Source organism: Pezoporus occidentalis, unplaced genomic scaffold (genome assembly GCF_034315485.1).
Source record: "Pezoporus occidentalis ecotype Australia unplaced genomic scaffold, CSIRO_AGI_Poc_V1 ctg2, whole genome shotgun sequence".
Classification (NCBI taxonomy): Eukaryota; Metazoa; Chordata; class Aves; order Psittaciformes; family Psittacidae; genus Pezoporus; species Pezoporus occidentalis.
In genome coordinates, this window is record NW_026913855.1 from 21,669,031 (window position 1) to 21,689,390 (window position 20,360).

A 20,360-nucleotide genomic window follows, 5' to 3' on the forward strand; every position below is an offset into this window, starting at 1 on the left:
AGGTGCCAATGCTGAATCCGTGCTAGTGTCAATACTGATGCTGGTGCTGGTGCCAGTTGCAGCAATGGTGCCGACGCATGCCCGTGCTAGTGCCGACGCTGCCTTCGGTGCCAGCGCTGCCTTCGGTGCCTGTGGCAGTGCTGGTGCCGGTGCCAGGGTGCCCGTAGCGCCGGCAGCAGCAGCGGTGTCGGGGCTGCCGGGTGTCGGTGCCGGTAGGCGGCAGTGCTCCGCGCTCGGCGCCGCTCCCCCGCCCGCTGCCGCGAAGCCCGGCGGAGGCGGATGCAATTCCCCGGCTGCCCCTGGCTCCTCGGCGGGGCGGCGGGGCCCGGCCCGCAGCGCGCAGGCACCGACAGCGGCTCCAGTCCCGGCCCCGCTACCGGCCCCGGCGCGGAGGCGGGCGGCAGTGCGGCCCCGCTCCGCTCCGCGCTCTCCCCGCCGCGGCCCGGGCCCAGCCGCCGGGGCCCGGCCCAGCACCGCGGGGCCATGGCCGAGTGGGCGCCCGCCCAGGTAAGCGCGGCCCGGACCGGACCGGGGCATCGGCACCGGCACCGAAGGCGGAGCCGCTCTCCCCCCGCGCCGCTCCCCGCCGCCGCCACGGGCCTGACCGGCCGGGACCCCCCGGCCCGCGAAGCCCCGGCCACCCCGTTCGCTCTCCAGCCCCGGGCCGCTCGCGGAGACCTGTCCCGGGATGCTCCGGTGCCCCCGCGATGTCCCCGGGACCGGCCCCAGGATGTGGCTGGGCGCCTCCGACCCGGGATGTCCCCGTGCCCGCGGGATGCCCCGGGGATACTTCACACAGGCTCCAGCCCCGGGATGCCCTCAGCACCCCTGACCCGGGATGTCCCCGTGTGTCCCCAGGATGTCCCCGGGCACCCGCGGTCCAGGCTGCCCCGAGCCCCCGGCCCCATCCCGAGGGGATTCTGCCTGATGGGAGTCAGCAAGGGGTGGGGGCTGGGGGTTGCTGGGGTGGGGTCCTCTGCCTTCATAGGATGGTGATGGTGCTGGCCAGTGCCCCACGGGGACAGTTACCGGTGCTGACCCCGTGGTCACTCTGCAATCTCTCCCTCACCTACTGGTCGAGCAGAGCCCAGCCTTGTCTGTCCCTCACCATCCCAGTCCTGCTCCATCCATCTGCCCTGTCGCCTTCTGGTGCATAGACTGGGTCCCAGCAGCTCCTTCCTTGCCTGGGCAGCACCAACCAACCACTCTAAGGGGTCAAATCCTGCTCAGTCAAATAGCTGATTTGGGATACACAGCGGTGCCTGCAGGGCAGGTCCCTAGGGTGGCCGGGGCTGGGGGAGATGGGGGCGGACCCTTCCTGCAGCCAAGGAGGGCAGGGTGAGGATAGTGCTGCCGGCTTTGGGCAGTGGGTGGCCCAAATCAGCCCGAAATCAGGCACAACCTGGTGAGGGGGTGACCATGGGCCCCCTCCCACCTGCGCCCTCCCCACATCCCAGGTGCAGGAATGGAATGTGGAGGCCCCCCACCTGATGCCGCTGCAGCCACCGCTGCTGCCGGAGCGGGCACACGTACGAGAGGCGCAGCTCCACTCTGCTGAGGCCTCCCTCTGGACCGTGGTGGCCACGGTGCAGGCGATGGAGAGGAAGATCGACCTCCTCGCCACCCGCCTGCTCAGCCTGGAGGGTCGGTCCGGCACAGCCGAGAAGAAGCTCCTGGACTGCGAGAAGACAGCCATGGAGTTTGGGAACCAGCTGGAGAGCAAGTGGGCTGTGCTGGGCACCCTCATCCAGGAGTACGGGCTGCTCCAGCGGCGCCTGGAGAACGTGGAGAACCTCCTCAAGAATAGGAACTTCTGGGTGCTGCGGCTGCCCCCTGGCCCCCGGGGCGAGGTCCCCAAGGTAATGGCTCTTGGGGGGGTTGTGGGATGGGTACACTCAGAGCCCCAGGGGAGTGGGTGCTGCTGAGCTGCCGGGGGCTTATCCCTGCAGGTGCCGGTGACGTTTGTTGACATTGCTGTCTACTTCTCCGCGGAGGAGTGGAAGAATTTGGAGGAGTGGCAGAAAGAGCTGTACAATAACCTGGTGAAGGAGAACTATGAGTCTTTGATCTCCCTGGGTAAATATCCCTTCTCACCCCTTTCCCAGCTGCATCAACACAAAAGGTTCTGGATGCGGGTGCACGAGGATGGGATGATGTGCTGTGCTATGCCGGGACCGCCACGTGGGGCAGCCTGTGCTGCCTGTCCCGAGGGTGCTGCAGTGGGTTCTCCTCCCCCAGAATCAGTGCTACCCAGGCCTCCAGCATGGAGGTCCTGCTGAATTCGGGCAGGTTCTCTGCCCGTCGGCATGGGGAGGGTGGGTTGGGTGCAGCCCCTCTGCTGCTGCCATCCGTGCTCTCCCTTTGTGCAGATGGTGCCCTCTCCAGAAGTGAGGCACAGCCCCGCAGTGAGCGCCCAGAGGGACCTTGTGTCCCTGAGCAGAGGGACCTGGAGCAGAGGGAGCTGCCAACAGATGCCTGCGCGGGTGAGACACCAGCCCCTGGCCTTGCTGCCTCCCAGCTTATGTTTCCCTCTTCCCACTGCTTGCGTCCTTCTCCTTTTCCTGGTGGTCCCAGCCCTTCAGGCCCAGTTTCCAAGCTGCGGCCAGACTCTGCTCCCTGCTGTGTGACCAGGGGCCACCAAGAGTAACTGGAAAATCCCCTGTGACTGATGTGCCGGGGATCTTGGGCATCCATCACTGGGAGATCCATGTGTTCCCCACTGCCACCACATCATGTCAGAGCCCATGGGCTGCATCGCAGGCACCTGTCCCTGTTGGCTGTGCTGTAGTCACCCATCCCCAAGGGCTGTCCCACAGTCGCCCATCCCCATTTGCTGTGCCATCATCACCCATCCCTATGGGCTGTCCTGAGGTCACCCATCCCCACAAATCCCCCAGGGGTACTTGGTGCCAAATAACTGCTGTGGGATAGGGATATCCGACTTGGCCAGAGACCAGGATCCCACATCCATGATGTATTGGTCATGGGTCACGCTGGGTGGCTGCATCTTGGCACTGGCCAAGTCTCTCCTTGTGAGCAGAGTCGCTGATCTCCACCTCCGACATCCTGTCCCGGATCAAACAGGAGGTGGCCTTCGTTGGGGAGCAGCAGTTCACAGAGGAGCGGGCGATGCCGGCAGACCCCTGTGCAGGTGAGGCCGGGGCTGTGCCACACACCTACCAGCTGTCCAGCGCCAGCAGCAGCCACTGCTTTTCGGAGCCGCTGCCTCTCTCAGCCTGCCAGGTGCAGGATGTGTCTGAGTCCCTGTCCCTGTACTTCCCTGCAGGTGCAGATGCCCTGATCACTGCCCATGACTTCTTGTCATGGATCAAGCAGGAGGAAGAGCCTTGCGTCCGCGAGCCCTGGGAGCTGCCAGAGAGGGAGATGCTGACAGGCCCTGGTCCTGGTGAGTGATGCTGAGTCCAACTCCCTGGGGCTGGGATGGGGCTGGGAACGTCCCTGGTGTCCCCAGCAGCCACTGACTAGGGTGATCCCCTCTGCAGCTGGTGATGGGCTGCTGGTGAAGACAGAGGAGCGGTGCCCCCACGCTGAGCCCCCCGATGACGTGGGTTTGCCGGGCAGCTCTGGGGAACTGCTCTTCCCCAGCACGGGCTTTGGGAACCCTGAGGGACAGGCAACGGTGACACCAGCTCCAGCAGTGGCTCTGCCAGCACAGCACAGACTGGGCAAAGCTCCGGGCTCAGAGCCGGGGCCGGGAGCCGAGGCAGCGGGTCCCACTGCGACACCGGGACCTGCCGAGGAGCGGCCGCACGGCTGCACCGAGTGCGGGAAGAGCTTCAGCGGGAAGAAGAGCCTGCGGATCCACCAGCGGAGCCATGCGGCCGAGCGCCCCTACCCCTGCGCTGAGTGCGGCAAGAGCTTCAACTGCCACTCAGGGCTGGTGCGGCACCAGATGATCCACCGCGGCGAGCGGCCCTACAAGTGCACCGAGTGTGGCAAGTGCTACAGCCGCAAGGAGCACCTGCAGAACCACCAGCGCCTGCACACGGGCGAGCGGCCCTTTGCCTGTGCCGCCTGCGGCAAGAGCTTCATCCGCAAGCAGAACCTGCTCAAGCACCAGCGCATCCACACCGGAGAACGGCCCTACCAGTGCCCGGCCTGCGGACGCAGCTTCCGCTACAAGGAATCCCTCAAGGATCACCAGCGGGTCCATGGGGCCGAGGCGGGGGCCCCCCCGCTGCCACCCTCTGGCATCATGCCCCCTGGGGACTAGGGGCTGCTCTGCCACGGACTGACACCCCCCAGGATGGGGCAGGCGCTGGCCACGCAGCTTCCTACCAAATAGAGGTGCCCGGCCGGAGCGGGGGCACATGGGGATCCCCGGGGCCAGCCCCTGCTATGGACGGACGCTCTTTGGCCCCCACTGCTCCCCGCACCGGACAATCCTGCTGCACAGGATGGGGAGCAGCCCCCTGCTGTGCCCCCCCATTGCCAGCCCCCCGCCTGCTGCTCTGCTCCCTCGGCCCCTGCTGCTTATTTTTACTGCCCCCCGCCCTGTGCCATCCTGCTCTGTACAGTGCTTGGGGTGTAGTTTTGTATGGACAATGCGCTATGGAATAAAGTCATGCTGGGCTGCAGCACCTTGGCCCCTGGCCCTGCGGGGTTCCCCATGTCCCTCAGGCCTTGTGGCCATGCTACTGCCACATCCCTGTGGTCCTGCATCCTGGGCAGGCAGTGGCAGTGCCTGCAAGATTGGTGATAAGGAATGGGAGGAAATCATGGCTCAGCACGGGGCATAGGGCAGTGGGAATGGCAGCACCACAGAGCCAAGGGGCATGGTGGCTTCCTGATGCTCCTGTGTCTCCAGCCACTGTGGCCTGGTGCTGGCAGAGCGGGAAGTGCCTGCACCCACGGGTGAACCTGCAGGGAGAGGGAAGGACAGGCAACCGTGCTGCAGGGTGCCTCTGTGTGTGTCTGCACACACCAGCCATGGCTGTACAAAGGCTGCTGGATGCAGCCGTGCGCTCTGGGGCCATGGGTCCTGGGTCTCCCCAGTGGCTGCAGCCCCAAACCCTTGCTCCACCCCCCTGCCTCATCAGACCCTTCTCAGCATGTCCAGCTCCCAACATCTCTCGTTTTTCCTGCCTTTCTGTGAAATCTATGGGCCTGTGGCCCACGACCCAGCATCTCCTCCCTGTGCCTCCACACCCTGCTGCAAATCATTTCATTAACTAGTAAAACAACCAGGTAGCAATGTCCTGCTCATTCATGCCAGCTGCAGCACAGGCAGCACCCCTGCCTTCATTTTAACCAGCTGAATCCCAGCCCTGGGGTCCTGCCCACCATCACTAAACTGCTCCCAGGTCCTCCCGTCCATGATTTGGGTCACCCTGGGGAGTCCCAGCCAGAGCCTGGTGACCCAGCAAGTGCTATGGCTTTGGCCAGTACCCACAGTGCCACCCTCCCTGTGTGGCTGCACCCCCTGCTCTGTCCTACTTGGGTGGCAAAGGAGCTGCCACCAAGCAGGGTTGTGGCTGTGGGTCCCCACATACTGTAGATGGGTGGGAGCATTAGCCCAGGGTGGCCTTCTAGCTGTGCTGACACCCTGGTATGGGCTGCAGCCAGAGCAGGAGAGAGGATGTGAGGGGCTGGAGCTCCTGGGGGACTCTACATGCTCTTAGGGGACACTGCTCGCTCCCTGGGGACACATGCCAAAGGGGCCATGCATGATGCCAGGGACCCTGCAAACTCCCTGGAGACCATGCACACTCCCTGCAACCTTGCACATTCCCTAGGGACCCTGTGCACTGCTTCATACCCTGCACATAGCAGGGGACCTTGCATGCTGCCCCTGAGCCATACATGCTGTCACCCCACCCCAGAGCCACGCAGGCAGCGGAGGTTGCCAGGTCCAAGCCCAGGCAGCACAGGTCCTGTTCTCAGCCCTCATCTGGGGTGCTGGCTTCCCCTGAAGGTGCCCCTGAGCCCAGAATTGCTTGCCCCACTGTAAGTCCCAGTACTGGCTGTGCACGGTAGGGTGATGGAGCAAACTATTCCGTATCACTGCAACGCACTGTGGCCAGCTCACCAGTCAGGGCAGCCGAGGCAGCAGAGTGCCGGCAGCACCAGGGACTGGAGCAGGGAGAAACCTCAGGCAGGCAGTGCATTAGCAGCATGACACAGCAGCCGAGCAGCACCAGCACAAGGGAGCAACGACCGGGGTAATGGAGGAGGCTCTGGAAGCTACACAGGGAGCCGGGATGGGACAGGAACCACATTGGGTGCTGTGGGGAGGGCAGGTAGGGGTGCCCCCATGGGCAGCAGCAGCTGCTCCCACAGGGATCAGGATGGGCTGGGGTGGAGGACAGGGGGAGCATGTGGCCCCTCACCCCTGCGAAGGGCTGCCTTCACAAAGGCAGGATTAATCCTCAGGTGTCCCTCACTGCAGCTCAGCACCCAGCATACCTCCTGGGCTGAGATGGGAGCACAAAGGCTTGTGGAGGGGGGCAGCAGGTCCTGCTCACCAGGCCCCTCCTCACCACACCACCCCTGCCCTGAGCTCACACAGAGACAGCTTTTCTGTTTTTTTGGGCTTTTTTTTTTTTAACAGAAGTTTATGGTTATATGCAAATTAGGTCATTAAATGATTTGCATAAAATGTTCGCACATCAGCGACTAAGTGTTCCTAACTCCCCACCCCCCGAAGGTAGTAATCCTACTCGACTAGCGCTGTCACACGCGTGGCCCCGCTGACCCCTGTGCGTGTCTCCCTGCTCGCTCACACATGCCCCGTGCTCAGCGGCCCTGCTCTGGGCCGCTCACGCAGGCAGAGCCATGGTCGCAGGCACGGGCCGGGCACACACACACCCGTTTACCACGCACGCGTGTATCCACACTTCCCTCCCCGGGCACCGGTCGCCTGTGCCCCCTTGTGCCTTCCCCATGCTCACAGGGAGGACCCAGGCGCCCTGCATGCCTCCTGTGAGCCAGGCAGGTCCCTCGCACACCGCTCCCCACGCGCACGCCCCACTGTCCGTGGCTGGGCACCCGCCGCGCAGCCAGAGCCCCGCAGGCACAACCATGTCCTTGGTGGAACGGCGTCCCCGCCCGTCCCTAGCTGTTGGTGAGGAAGAGCCGTCTGTGTCTGGAGGCAGAGCCGCGTGGCCGGCCCCGACGCCGGCCCCGGCCCCGGTTCCCAAAAGGGCTTCTGCTGGGCACGGTGGTCTCTCCCCAGCTCGTGCTCCCGGCCTGCGGCTCAGGGAAGCTGGGCTCAGCTTTGGGCTGCTCGAGGAGAGGGCTGGGGTCCGGACGGGGCTCGGGTGGCGGCGCCTGGTTCTGCCGGGCGCTGGCCCTCTCCTGGCGCAGGTAGCGCAGCTCGTCGCGGATGTCCGTGAGGACGCCCAGCAGGCGGAACTGGAGCTCGCGGTCGCGGGCCCTCTCCTCTCGCTGGGTGGCCCGCTCCTCCTGCCACATGGCCAGCTCCTGGTGGTACAGCTGGTCCCACTGCTCCTCCAGGTCCAGCAGGTGATGGATGTTAGTCCTCCAGCTCTCCCGGCGGTCCTCCCGCAGGCGGGAGCACCCCAGGCCACGGGGTGGGCCAGGGGCAGCAGGAGCATCCCCTGGGGGGGAGGCGGAGGAGGGCAGCGACTCCTCGGTCAAGGCGCCGTGCAGCGGGGAGCGGGCCGGGGGCTCCTCCTCTGCCGCTGCCTTCTCCCAGGTAGGCCCCATCAGTACCCTGGGCAAAGCGCCCATCTCCGGTCCCGGGCCCCCCGCCTGCTCCTCAGGGTGTGAGGAGTCGAGCCCGCGGCCCAGGGGGGGCAGGTCGGAAACTCCCTCATGGCCCCAGTCTGAGTGAGCATCTACGGGGTTGAGAGGGTCCTCAGGCAGGGAGGTGACAGAGCCCTGGGAGCTGCACCTGCGGATCAGCATGGCCTGGCGGGACAGTTTCATGTCTTCCTCTGCAGACATGGGGGCCTCAGGCCCCGACTGCATCCCCACGGCCCCGCCGTGGACTCTCTCCACCTCCCGGCCTTCCCGTTCCTCCTCCTCTGACATGGAGGCGTAGGAGACCAGGGACTCGTTTCGCAGGGACGGGGAAATGGCTGACACGTCTGGAGTCCGCAGCTCTGGTCCCGACTCGGCTGGAAGAGAAGCCTTACGGTGAGCCCCAGCTGCTGTCCTGGCCCCCTGCCCCTCCCTAACGCACGGACACCCTCCTCATGGACATCCCTGGTGGACACAGCAGGCCAATGTGCCCCATCTGCACAGCTCTCACCCTCCAGCTTTGCTCACCCCTGCCCTGAGTTCCCCAGGTCGCTGTGTGACACAAGGATGGCCATTGCCTTTGCCTTCCCTGGGATTTGTCACCTTCTGCCACTGAAAAACCACTGGCGGTTACAAAACCATGCTTCAGGTTCCCCGTTATGCATCCACAGCCCTTTGGGACTCACAGACCAACCACACAGGCTGGGCAGGCACAGGGAAGTGTCTCCAATCGGAGTGTCCCCCACTACGACACCACCAGTGCCACACCGAGGGCTGCATCCAGCCCCACGAGCAGCACTCTGCCGCACCAGGACCCAGCAAACCACCACCAGAGCCTTTTACCTCCCATCCAGACAGACCCAGTGCCCTCCCTCCACTGCAGCAGCCCATCTCCACTGCAGCCTTACCCGAACTGCTCTGTCCCTCCCCTCGGCTGTACTCGCAGATGACGGAGGGGTCGGGGCTCTGCACCGCCAGCCGGGGCACAGCAGAGCCCTCCACGTCCGGCAGGGATGAGGGCTGCCCGTTGGTGTCAATGTAGATGCTGGGATGGCTGATGCCAGGCTGCAGGTGCATGAAGGACTGCTTGGTCGCGCCGGGGAAGAACAGATCTACGCGACAGAGAGAATCCAGCCTCAGCCACTGTGCTGATGGCACTGCCAGTTCACGTGCCCCCACAGAAAGGCGGATGGGGCTCCCCAGGAAAGGGTCCCATGGGAATCTGCACGGGAATGATGCTGCATGGGGGACACGGTCGCACTGAAGCACAGACGCTCCTCCTGTGAGGCTGGCCCACCCTATCGCTCACTCTCACCGCTCTCAAGACTGTCCTAAACTTGCCCAGCTCTGAGGGTCTTGGCATCCGCTAATGTCCTGCAGGACTTCTGCCTCCAGCCCAGAACCCTTCTGCTCTGCAGCAAAACAGGCATCTGGTTCAGACACAGTCTGAGCCTGAACCGAGTGGAATGAGACCCACACTGCCCACTCTGCCCCCAGTGAAACCTGTTGGGCCAAGATGAAATCAAAGAGCAGAGGAAGAAGCAGGGTGGTGAGACACTGGAATAAGTTGCTTCAAGAAGCTGTGGCTGACCCACCTCTGCAGTGTCCAAAGCCAGGTTGGACAGGGCTTGGAACAACCTGGTCTAGTGGAAGGTGTCCCTGCCAATGGCAGGGGACTGGAACTGGATGAGCTTTACGGTCCCTTCCAACACAAACCACTCCAATTCTATGATTCTATGACAGCTAATCCTGGTGTCCTCTGGGGACACAAGTCAGACATGTCCCCTCTGTGGAAATGAAAGGGCATGGGTGGGTTTGGCCTCCTGGCCAGTAACAAAGCCCAGCTGGGGTGTAACCATGGGCCCAGCTCAGCACTACTGCAAGACCAGTGTTGGGTCTTGGATAAACATTTTCCCCCCCAAATACCTCTCAGGCATTTGAGCTAAACAGGCATTACCCAAGAGCAGGACCAGCAAGAAGGTTCTGTGCTAGGCTGAGATGCTTGCTCTGCCAGTGACAGAGGGGTCAAGGGCACGGCCCCAGTAGGAAGGCATAGCCCTCCCAGCGACCCACCACTCCCCCCAGCCATGCATGGCATCTGGGTGCAAGATGCTGTGGGAGGACAGAGGGACTCTGCACTGAAGCAAATGCTCCCACTCCCTCTGACCTCAGCTACTGATGGGGGACACCGACCCTGACAGGAAAACAGGAAATAAAATCCCATCCCATCTTTTACCAGCTGCCTTTAGATGGTGTCCAGCAAGGCCAGGCACTGCATCAAAGAAAGAAAAAAAGACAACCAAAAAAGACCCACTCCCACAAAGTTTGAGGTGTTCCCGTTGATCCCAGGTTATTTCCACAGTGTATTTTGAATTCCGGCACACACAGTTTTTAGCCTTGGTAGTTTGCTACGCAGACATGATAGGACCACAGCCTTGCAGATGCTGTGATCACAATATAAACCACATAGGAGGGCAAACCCCAAAAGACTCCTTCCACAGAAGGGAGCACAGAATGCAAACAGCCAGCAGACCCCAGAGTTGAAGATGACTGTGCCCTGGTGACATTACCAGACCAGATGTCACTCAGAGGGACACAGCACAAGACTCTTCCTACTCCAACTCTCCTCTCCCCAAAGAACCACCACGACTGACCTGGGTCCAAGATGATTTCGGGCTCCGAGTCGTGGCTGGCCTGCAAGAAGGTAGAAGCCACCATCTTCTCCAGGGGCGTGAGACGTGGCTTGTGGAGTGGCCCACCAGCACGGTTCATGGGCAGGTGCTTCTTGGAGGTGATCTTCTTCTTGACGTCCAGCCGCAGGTCACGCCACTTGTGCTTGAGGTCGTCAATGGAGCGCTCGGTATAGCCCAGGAAGTTGACGCGGCTTTGGATTTGGGTCCAGAGCTGCTTCCGCCGCACCGGGTGAGCCCGCAGGGCTTCAGACCCATACAGGGCGCTGAAATGCCGGACCACATTCCAGACCAGCGTCTCAGTCTCGTCATTGGAGAAGTTGGCCTTCCTCTTCCGGCCAGACGCTGGCATCGCCTGCGAGGCTGCGGCAGAGGTGGAAGGGGCACAATTGAACCTCGGTCCCCACTCCTCTCTGTCAGCTCCTGGGGGGAACATGGGGCTGCGGGAGCCCGAGGGAGCCGCGGAGGAGGGAGCCGAAGCAAGAGCCCCCGAGGCATCCATGGCAGGGGAGGCTTGGGCCAGGGAGGATCTAAAGAGCCGCTTCGACACACCACGCGGCACAGGGGCACCTCATCCCCTTGCCCCGGCTCGAGAGCACCTGGGAGGGGAGAAAAGGAAAGGGCAGCGGTGGGTGGTGGCAGCGTGGGGTGATGGCAAGGGCCCCCAGCCCTCTCCAACCAGAGGCACCCAGGGACCCCCAGCCAGCTACCATGGGAGCCACAGAGAGGGTCATAGCCATGACACAGGCTATGGCAAGCACCTCAGCCACAGGTGCCCCATGTGCTTTGGGGCCATGGCAGGTGGCTCAGGGCCACAGAGAGGGTGCTGAGGAGCACCTCGTGGCCAGGCTTAGGGTGATGGGGAGTGCCTCGAGGCCACAGTGAGGGGCATGTGGCCATGCTGACAGCGATGGGGAGCGCCTCTGGTTGCATGGTGAGTGTCTCCAGGGCAGGGTGAACACCCCAGGGCCACGGCAGGAGCCACAGCAACAACTTCAGGGCCATGGCTATCGCCTCTGGGCTGCAGTGAGCCTTGGTCGTGGTCAGCACCTCAGGTCTACAGCAAGCGCCTCGGCACCATGGCAAGGGCTATAGCTATGGTGGAAGCACTAGGGCTGCAGCATGAGACCTCAGGGCAATGGTGAAAGCTTTGGCCATGATGAGCACTTTGGGTTTCCAGCTACGGCTTTGGGACCATGGCACAGACCTTGGCAACAGGATAGGTCTAGGGGCCATGGCAAAAGCCTTTGCCATGGTGAGCATCTCAAGGGCATGATCAAGACTTTGGCCACGATGCAGGCCTTGGCAAAGGTCTTGGCCATGGTGAGAATCTCAAGACCCCATTGAAAACCTCAGGTTCCTGGTGGGGACCTTGGAGTCTTGGTGAAGTTGCTGGCCGTGGTGAGCACCTCAAGGCCATGGCAAAGATACTACAGAAAGCCTTGGTCATGGTGAACATCTCAAGCTTCCACTGAGGCTCTTTGTCCCATGGAAAAAAAACCTTGACTACAGCAAGTGTTTCAAGGCCATGGTGAAACCCTGGGCCATGGCAAATAACTCAAGCTCTCACAAGGACTGTGGGACCATAGCAAAGCCCAAGGCCACATCAAGTGCTCCAAGGCTATGGCAAAGACCTTGGCCATTGTGAACACCTCAAGCTCCAAGAGCTTCAAGATGCTGGCAAAGGCCGTGGTGACCACAGTGCATGTACTGGGCTCACAGCAAAGCCCCCAGCAATGGTGACCACCTGGACACCATGTCACAAGGCTCCTGGCCATGGCTCACCGCAGTCCTGGCCCCACTGCTCCCCTCATCCCCCAGCACCATGGCAAACTCCTCAACCACCCTCAGCATCTCCAGGCCGCACGGACAGCCCTCCATCAGCCACCTCGGGGCCCTGGCTGAATACCTCAGAACCGCAATCACCCTCCCCTCAGAGCAGAGGCCTCTCCCCAATCAGACGCGGGATGCCCGGAGTGTGGGGGGGGCAACCGGTACCGGCTGCACCCCCGGGGCAGGGCCGGGCCCTTCGGCGGGTGGCTTTTGTTCGCGCTTCCGCCGGGCACCGGGGACAAAGGGGCCGGGGCCTGCCCTCCGGGGAGGAGGTGGGGGGAGCCGGGGGGCAGGCACCGGCCCTGGCCACAGGCCTTCCACCCCCCTCCCTCAGCACCCCGCGGGGCAGGACGGCTGCGCCTACCTGTGCCGGGACGGGCGTGCGAAAGGGGGGAAGGGGGGGTGGGGAGCGGGGAGGGGAGCCGGCGGCGGCGGGGCCGGGCTCGGCGGGGGGCTCAGCTCCGGCGGCGGCGGCGGGTAATGGCTCCCGCCTCGGCGGAACTCGCCTTCATTTCCTCCGCCTCCGAGCGGCGCGGCGCGGCGCGGCGCGGGCCCTGCGCGCCACCGCCCTTGGGCGCCGCCTGGCGGCACCGCGGCGCGAAGCGGAGCGCCGGCGAGTTACGCGGGGTTGCGGGGGGGGGGAAAGCGGGAACACCACACAGAAACACCCGTGCATCCACACGCATCCCCGCGGGTGCTGCATCCCGGTGGGGATCCCCCCGTGCACCCCGTGCATCCACACACCTCCCCTTGGGTGCTGCACGCTCCCCCCCTCCGTGACTGTGCATCCCCCTGGGCTTCCCCCCTTGCACCCCATCCCTGCACCCTGCAACCCGCCTCGAGCGCTGCGTGTCCCCGTCCCCCCCCCGCCCCGTGATTGTGCATCCCCGTGGCATGGCCAGGTGTGTCCCAACAGGCACCTCCTGCCCTACCACGGTGCACCGCGTCCCCGCATGCACGCCCACCCGGGGTGTGTCGCCCTGCGATTGTGCATCCTTGCAGGTACTTCCCTGCGCATCCCTGCGCGTCTCTTGCATCCCGATGCTCTCAACCGTGGGACACTCTCTTCCCTTGTACCCCCGTGACTCTGTATCCCCATGGGCACTCCTCGTGCAACCTGTGCCTGCATCCCCCGACTGCTGTTTGCACCCCCGTGACCATGCAATCCCCTAGGCACATCCCTACATGCACCCCTTCCTTTGCACCCCTGCATATCCCTTGCAGGATCCCTTGCACATGCGTTGCATGTGTTGTGCATTTCCACAGGCAACTTCACACACAGCGAGTGCCTGAACCCTCCCATGCGCTCCCTGAATCTCCAGTTGCACATCCCCATGGGCACTTCCCGGTGCATCCCATCCCCTGCTCCCCTGAGGGGAACTGCTGTACTCCTGTGCATCCCCGTGGGCATCGCTCAGTGCACCCTGCCCTGTACACCCCAGGAGCACCCATTGCACTGTCCCTGTTCCGCTCACTCTGGCAGGCATCCAGGTGTCCCCTGCACCTCATGCACCCAGATGGACACATTCCAATACCCCCTGCATGCTCTGTCCTGTGCACCCTGATGCTGCTCAGTACCCAGAGTCACTGCATCCCAATGGGCCTCCCACCACAGACACCCCAATGGGCACCTCTTGTGTGTCCTGCCCAGGCGTGTCCCAACAGGTGCCTCCTGCCCAAACCCTCCCACGTGTCCTCACCCAGCCTCCCCGAGGTCCTGGCCAAGGTGAAGCAGGTGAAGGGGAGGTTTAGAGTGGCCCCCGGGGATAGTGGGATCTCTGTCCCGGTTAAAATATTACAATCACCACCTGTGCTGTGCTTTGATGATTTCTGCCTTTTTAATGCCTGTCGCAAGCCCTCGGGCACCAAGGTGGTGACAGCAGCTGGTGGCACCCGATCACCCCAAAACCCCCATGGGAAGTGGGAGGAGCCCCTAGCATGGGGGATACCCCAGCACCACCCCATTTCCCCCTCCCCCCCAGTAAACACAACCACCCCACTCAGGGCAAATTGTCCCCAGGGGCAGCTCCATGACAGCTCCTGCTGCTGCAGAAACCACACTCTGGGAGAAAGTTCTGGCAGCAGGTTCATGCCCCCAGTGCTGCCACAGCCAGTCCCTGAGCATTGCAGTTTCACAGCCTCCATGCACCCCACTGGGCACTCCCTTTGTCCCTGAGCCACACAGACCCACAGCAAACCCCACAGCACAACTCGGCTGACACTGCTGCAGGAGACAATGGCCAGGCCAAGCTGGTGATGGCCCCAATGAACACCAGTTCCCATGACGGGCACGAGCGGGTCTGGCGCTCACAGTCTGGGAGGGTTGTCCCCGGTGAGGGCTTGCCCGGTACCAGCTGACAGCATGTGCACAGCATCCTCCAGCTCGTAGAAGGCCTGGAACAGGTCTGGCGAGGTGGCCTGGCACTCCAGGTACCGCCGCAGCGTGGCCAGGCTCCGCCACACCTCCCGCTCCGAGGGGCAGGGCTGCACCGCTGCCAGCTCTCCACCATCTTCAGCATCCGCAGTCCCCTCACCCCCATCCACCAGCTCTCCATCACGCTCCAACTCCTTGTCCGTCAGCGTGCGGCGCTCCAGCTGCTCCTGGCTGAGCAAGCCACGCGCTGGGGCCTCAGTACTGGCGTCGGGGAAGAAGCTGGCAGCACGGAAGCAGCTGGCAATGAGCCCAGGGTGCACGTCACCCCATGCCTGCGCCAGCATGTGCAGAACATCCAGGAGGTTCGGCTGCCCCACACCACGCTCTGCCGGCAGCCACCTTAGCAGCCGGCGCCGGTAGTGGCCCTTGAGGTCACTGGTGATGCCGCGGTCGAGGGGCTGGACCAGGGTGGCAGCTGGTGGGACAAAGACAATTCTGACATTAGAAAGCTGAAGGTAGGGATGAGCCTCGTGCTTGTTGAGGAGGAGAAGGATGTTCTTCCCCTGCCGCCGCATCCCCTCATTGAACTCCCGCAGCCACTCAGCGAAGAGGGGAGCGGTCATAGTGGCCAGGCTGCTGGCACGGTAGCTCCAGGGCATCTGCCCCAGGTTGACACCCCGCAGGCAGCGGGGCTGGGCGCTTTCCCCCACTGCCCTCAGTGGGGCCTTCTCTGAGCCGCTGGCATTGGTGCAGAGCAGGAGTGTCAGCCGGTCACCGGTGCTCTCACCGGGGGAGCTGGCTGGGTTGAGGACGGCCGTCTCCCCGCAGGCATAGATTTCAGAAGGCGCATAGCTGCGGAGGAGGCCAGGAAGCACCGCACTGGCCCAATGCTCAGCTGTGGGCTGCTCCAAGTCTCCTTTCTCCACCAGTGGCTTTTTGAAGGTGAGGTTGTGGCGCATCCCAAAGCGAGCCAGTCTGCCACTGCTGGGCTCCGGGTCGGGCTGGCCCAGTGTCTCGGAAAGGTGTTTGGCCTTGAGCTGGAGGAGCGGGCGACTGACAGGCAGGTCAGTGGTGCAGGCACCCTTCACCCAGCGCAGCAGAGCAGTCTCCAGGGCTACGTCCTTCCCTTCCCGCTTGCGTTTGCGCTCAGGGTCGCCACTGCGGTGCCACTCACTCAGGATCCGCTCCTTGTTCTTGATGATGCGGCAGATCTGGGGCTGCGACACCCCAAAGCGCTTGGCCAGCTCATTCTGTGACACCTTGGGGCCCTCCAGCATCTCCAGCACCCGTACCTTCTCTGTCAGTGACAACTCCTTCCGCTCCTTCCGGGGTGCTGCCGTTGTCCCCTCTGCCGTCCCCGAGGAGCGGCTGGCACAGGGGGCTGGGCGGCAGGGGCCGCTTGTGGTCCCCAGCACCACCACCTCAGTGAACCCTCTTCCACAGCGGCCACAGGCATAGGCACGTTCTCCACTGTGCACCAGCCGGTGCCGCACCAGGTCTGGCTTTTGTCCAAAGCCTCGGCCGCACTCAGCACACTCGAGCAGCGGCTCCCCTGGCTGGCACCGGCGGCTCTCGAAGGCAGGGGGTGAGGTGATGAACCCCCCGTTACCAACACTGGGATTTAGCTCTGGCTCAGAGACGCCGCAATAGCTGCAGCCCCGTTCCTGCAGCGGGACGGGGAAGTCGCTGGAGGCAGTGCGGTGGGATGGGGGGGAGCCAGGCGGCGGGGACACCCCTTCCTCACTCTTCACCTCCTTCCCCAGCCAGTCCCCTGCAGAGACAGAAACCTGTTTGGGGGTGATCCCCTCACTGGGCATCCCGTGGGATCAAGCCCTCCCGTCCAGCAGGATCTGGCCTACCACCCGAGCCCCAGCTCCTTTGTCCCACTCACCCTGGGAGGGGCCAGCGGGTGCCATACGTGGCCCAGGGCTCCGGTGCTCTCTGTAGTGCCCGGCTGCTGCCGCTGCCTCCTCTCCTCGCTCCACCTCAGCCAGGATGTCGGGTTTGGTGACGGTGTAACCTGTTGTGGAAACAAGAGGAGGGCCGGACGGTGGTGCTACCGGTGATGCCGCTGCACGGCGGCTGGTCACAACTGGCCTGCGCTGGCGTCCCCGCGCCACAGAAATCCCGCGGTAAGAGACGCGGTCCAGCGGTGACCCCGGAACCGCCCCACGGCCGCCCTCTGCCACCACCCACCAGGCCGGTGCTGCCGCCACCGTGCCGCGGGCCCCGCTCCCGGCCAGGCCATGACCTGCAGCGCCAGGGCTGGCGGCGGACAGGACCCGCGAGCCTCACCCAAGGCGACGGGGCGCTCGGGGTCCTCCTTCATGGCACCGGCACCGGCACCGTCCCGGTCGGTCCCTGGGGAGACACGGCAGCTGCTCCCGGTGCTGCTCCTGGCAGGGCCTCACCTGCGGGGGGGACAACAGCGATTGAAAGATTCGCTGCACCGGGATGACGGCGCAGGGACGGCCGGCGCGGGTATGGGGAGTCGGCGGTGCCCGCAGGGCCGACCAGGGAGGGGATGGGAGCGCGGCCAGCGAGCCTCGTGGGCCGCAGGACCACCGCCCGTGCTGTACCTGGGCCAGGCCGCGTCCCGCCCGGTGTGTCCCGGTGCAGCCCCAAACACGCCGCTCCCGCCCCGCGCGGTCCCGCTGCCAAAGGCGGGAGCGCGCTCCCCGGCACGCCCGAAGCCCCGCCCCCCCGCTCCGCTCTACTCTGCCATTGGCCAGCCGCCCGCGGGCGCCTCACGGATTGGCTGGGCCGCAGCCCAATCAATCAGCGCGGGGTCAGGGATGCGGCGTTGGGTGTTCTGGTGCGTGGTCTCTCCCGTCGCTGGTGTTGCGTGGTCCGCCCGCCACTAGGTGTCCCTGCGGCGCCACCTGCCGCCGGCACCGCCGCCACTCCCAGTGTTCACTGCGCTCTCGGCATGGCTGCTGAGTACCGTCTCTGTTGAGGAGGCGCCGGGCCCGCGCAGCCGTCTGCTCTGCTCCGCTCCGCCCCGTCCCGCTCCGCCCCGTTCCGCCGCTGCCGCCCGCCGCCCTTCGCCGCCCTCCGCCGCCCTCCGCAGGGCCATGGCCGAGTGGGCCCCCGCTCAGGTAAGCGCTGCTGCCGATCTCCCACCCTCTCCGCTAGCCGCCGCCCCTCGTCCCCCGTCGGCGGCCGCGCCCGAGGGTTGTCGGAGCCGGTGTGGGCCCAGCGCTGCTCCGTTCGCCCCGCGATCGCCCTGAGGTCAGCCGCGGTGCCCCTTCGCTGTGGCGGCGGAGCCCACGGCCGTGTCTATGTTCCTGCAGGACCTGGAGTGGGACATGGAGTCCCAGGAGCTGGCCCTGGAGCAGCCGCTGCCCGTTCCGGAGCAGGGCCCTGCTGCCGAGACCGAGTTGCCGGCCGATGAGATCTCCCTAACGCTGGTCGCTGAGATCCAGGCCGTGGACAGGAAGGTGGATGCCCAGGCAGCCCAGCTGATGAACCTGGAGGGGAGGATGAGGATGGCAGAAACCAAGCTGATTGGTTGCGAGAAGACGGCAGTGGAGTTTGGGAACCAGCTGGAGAGCAAGTGGACAGCCTTGGGCACCCTCATCCAGGAGTATGGGCAGCTGCAGAAGAGGCTAGAGAATATGGAGAACTTGCTGAAGAACAGAAACTTCTGGATCTTGCGGCTGCCCCCAGGGGCGAAGGGGGAGGTCCCCAAGGTAACGGTCCTCTGCTCCATCTTTGGAACGGGGTTGTTTGGCACGTAGTCTGTGCTCACAGACCTGTTTAACAGTGACTGCGGTGCTGAGTGGGACTCAGCTTCCCTGTAGTAATGTCTTGTCTTTAGTGCTCAGGCAGAAGCACCAGCACAGATCCTTATGTGTTAATTGTGCACCACTTGTTACGTACATGTGAGCCTTGCCAAAACACACAGTCTGCTCTGTATGGGATCACAAACCCCTGAGCATGACTGGAGCTGTGTTTGAGTTGTGCAGAACTGTGTGGTTCAGCCCTGTGTACCTAATATCCCCAGTGCCTGTTCAAAGGCAATTAACAACAGAACCATGTCAAAAACAAAGTGGGGAAAGAGCCTGTGTCAGGTGCTGTGCCCACAACAGGGCCCGCAGGAGGAGGCTGAGCAAGGAGTCAAGGTGTAGGCAGGTGATGAGGGAAAACCCCATTGTGTCCCTTGTGGGCAGGAGTGAAGCTGCCTGAGCTTGGCATGGAGGCTGAGCGAGGTGTTTGGAAAGGAGTAGATGTTGCTGCATGGGACTGTCCTGCACTGTGCTTGAGGAATTTGAATGAAGAAACATCCCTGGGTGTTTTCTTCATGTCCTGGGTTCAGGTGTAATGGTTATTTTTCTTCCTAGTAGCTGATGCAGTGCTGTGTTTCGGCTTTAGTCTGAGAACAATGCTGGTAACACACCAATGTTTTAGTTATTGCTCAGTAGCACTTACCCTGACCAAAGATTTTTCAGTCTCTCATGCTCTGCCAATGAGGAAAGGCAGAAGATGACAGAAGGAAGCAGAGACAGGACACTTAACCCAAACTAGCCAAAGGGGTATTCTGTACCACAGCAAGTCATGTCCGGTGTAGAAACTGGGGGCAATTAGCCAGAAGGGATCAATTGCTGCTTGGGTCGGGCTGGTTATCAGTCAGTGGGTGGTGAGCAATTGAGTTGTGCATCACTGCTGTTTAGCTGGGAGGTGTTTTTTGTTGTTGTTGTTTTTTTTTTCTTTTAATTTTATATTCTCCATCCTTGTTATTTCCCTTTTTATTAGTAGTAGTTTTATATTATACTTCAGTTGTATGACTGTTCTTATCGCAACCTGTAGGATTTACATTCTCTTGATCCTCCTCCCCATCCTGCCTGGAGTGGGGAAGCGGGGTGGTGAGTGAACAGCTGCATGATGCCGAGGTACCAGCTGGGTCTAAACCATGACACTTCAACAAGAGACACAACATCCAAACATACAGTGCATCTCATTACAGGTCCCTGTGTCATTCAACGATGCTTCCTTTAACTTTTCTGAGGAGGAGTGGAAGAGCTTGAATGAGTGGCAGAAGGAGCTTTACAGGCATATCATGAAAGGCAACTACGAGGCCGTCATCTCAATGGGTAAAGATGGGCTGGGGTTTGCCCTGAGCCTTCTGCTGCACCAGGTTTTCTCAGGTCCTGGTGGATGGAAGCACCGCTGTGCCTGGCAGGGCTGGGGAGGGTGGGCAGTGTACTGCTCTGGGAACACGTTGTGCCGGCTTTCACCAGCAGCCCTGGCAGGTAGTTCAGTCCTCACCAGTTCAGTTTAACGGTGGACGGACGTCACGAGCATCGCTGCGGTGACTGCGTTTCCCTGACAGTCTCTGTGGCCAGTAGGAGCCGAGCGAGCTGCTGGGTCGTGAGGAGGAGGGGAAGCGAGAGGACCCTCCAGCCACGGAAAGGTGGGGGAGAGGGGAGTTTCTTTGTCACGCAAAGGTCCACAGATCCACTGCGCTGGGTGTGTCAGCCCGCTCGCCGCTTAGGGCAGCAGAGGGGTGCCCTGCCTCTGAGGTTCCTTCCAGCCCTTTCCCTGGTGATAGTCTTTCAGCTTCCGTAAGGGAGGAGAGTGAGGTTTGTCTGTTGCCTGCTTTGGTGCTGTCTCTGACCGCGGCCTCATCCCAGGGAACGCTTCTTGCTCAAGCTGTTGTGGTTTCTGCTGCGGTAGGGCTGCGTGTTCACAGTGAAATGAACTCAGTGCTCTGCTCGCTCCTTCCAGTCCTGGCTGCG

General features: G+C 63.0%; 3 protein-coding genes across 4 annotated transcripts in view; 1 reads left to right on the plus strand and 2 right to left on the minus strand.

Annotated features, from left to right (window-relative positions):
* Positions 1-247: 247 nt before the first annotated feature.
* LOC134163116 (uncharacterized) overlaps positions 248-20,360 on the plus strand; it is a 38,196-nt gene continuing 18,083 nt past the window's right edge. The window contains exons 1-19 of the mRNA XM_062617667.1: positions 248-507; positions 1,458-1,859; positions 1,950-2,076; positions 2,370-2,483; positions 3,041-3,151; positions 3,287-3,406; positions 3,504-4,229; positions 6,914-7,678; positions 10,364-10,647; positions 10,706-11,043; positions 13,914-13,983; positions 14,679-14,984; positions 15,552-15,686; positions 15,832-16,047; positions 16,138-16,207; positions 16,659-16,975; positions 17,487-17,720; positions 17,916-18,314; positions 19,589-19,715. Coding sequence (XP_062473651.1) covers positions 280-507; positions 1,458-1,859; positions 1,950-2,076; positions 2,370-2,483; positions 3,041-3,151; positions 3,287-3,406; positions 3,504-4,229; positions 6,914-7,678; positions 10,364-10,647; positions 10,706-11,043; positions 13,914-13,983; positions 14,679-14,984; positions 15,552-15,686; positions 15,832-16,047; positions 16,138-16,207; positions 16,659-16,975; positions 17,487-17,720; positions 17,916-18,314; positions 19,589-19,715 — 5,089 coding nt within the window. The 5' untranslated portion in view covers positions 248-279. The remainder of the gene's footprint in view (positions 508-1,457; positions 1,860-1,949; positions 2,077-2,369; positions 2,484-3,040; positions 3,152-3,286; positions 3,407-3,503; positions 4,230-6,913; positions 7,679-10,363; positions 10,648-10,705; positions 11,044-13,913; positions 13,984-14,678; positions 14,985-15,551; positions 15,687-15,831; positions 16,048-16,137; positions 16,208-16,658; positions 16,976-17,486; positions 17,721-17,915; positions 18,315-19,588; positions 19,716-20,360) is intronic.
* LOC134163369 (uncharacterized) lies at positions 6,525-12,811 on the minus strand. Of its 2 annotated transcripts, none has more exons than XM_062618194.1 (4): positions 12,613-12,811; positions 10,380-10,778; positions 8,634-8,837; positions 6,525-8,102 (listed from the first exon to the last, which is right to left on the minus strand). In XM_062618194.1, exons 2-4 carry the CDS (start codon positions 10,765-10,767, stop codon positions 7,075-7,077), a joined length of 1,620 nt encoding a protein of 539 aa, XP_062474178.1. In that variant the 5' UTR covers positions 10,768-10,778; positions 12,613-12,811; the 3' UTR covers positions 6,525-7,074. The 2 variants fall into 2 exon arrangements, with proteins under 2 accessions (XP_062474178.1, XP_062474177.1); XM_062618193.1 differs by having other exon boundaries at positions 10,380-11,014.
* On the minus strand, positions 14,065-17,328 carry LOC134163367 (tigger transposable element-derived protein 3-like). The gene is made up of 4 exons (XM_062618190.1): positions 17,202-17,328; positions 16,918-17,033; positions 16,514-16,642; positions 14,065-16,393 (listed from the first exon to the last, which is right to left on the minus strand). Exons 2-4 carry the CDS (start codon positions 16,949-16,951, stop codon positions 14,556-14,558), a joined length of 2,001 nt encoding a protein of 666 aa, XP_062474174.1. The 5' UTR covers positions 16,952-17,033; positions 17,202-17,328; the 3' UTR covers positions 14,065-14,555.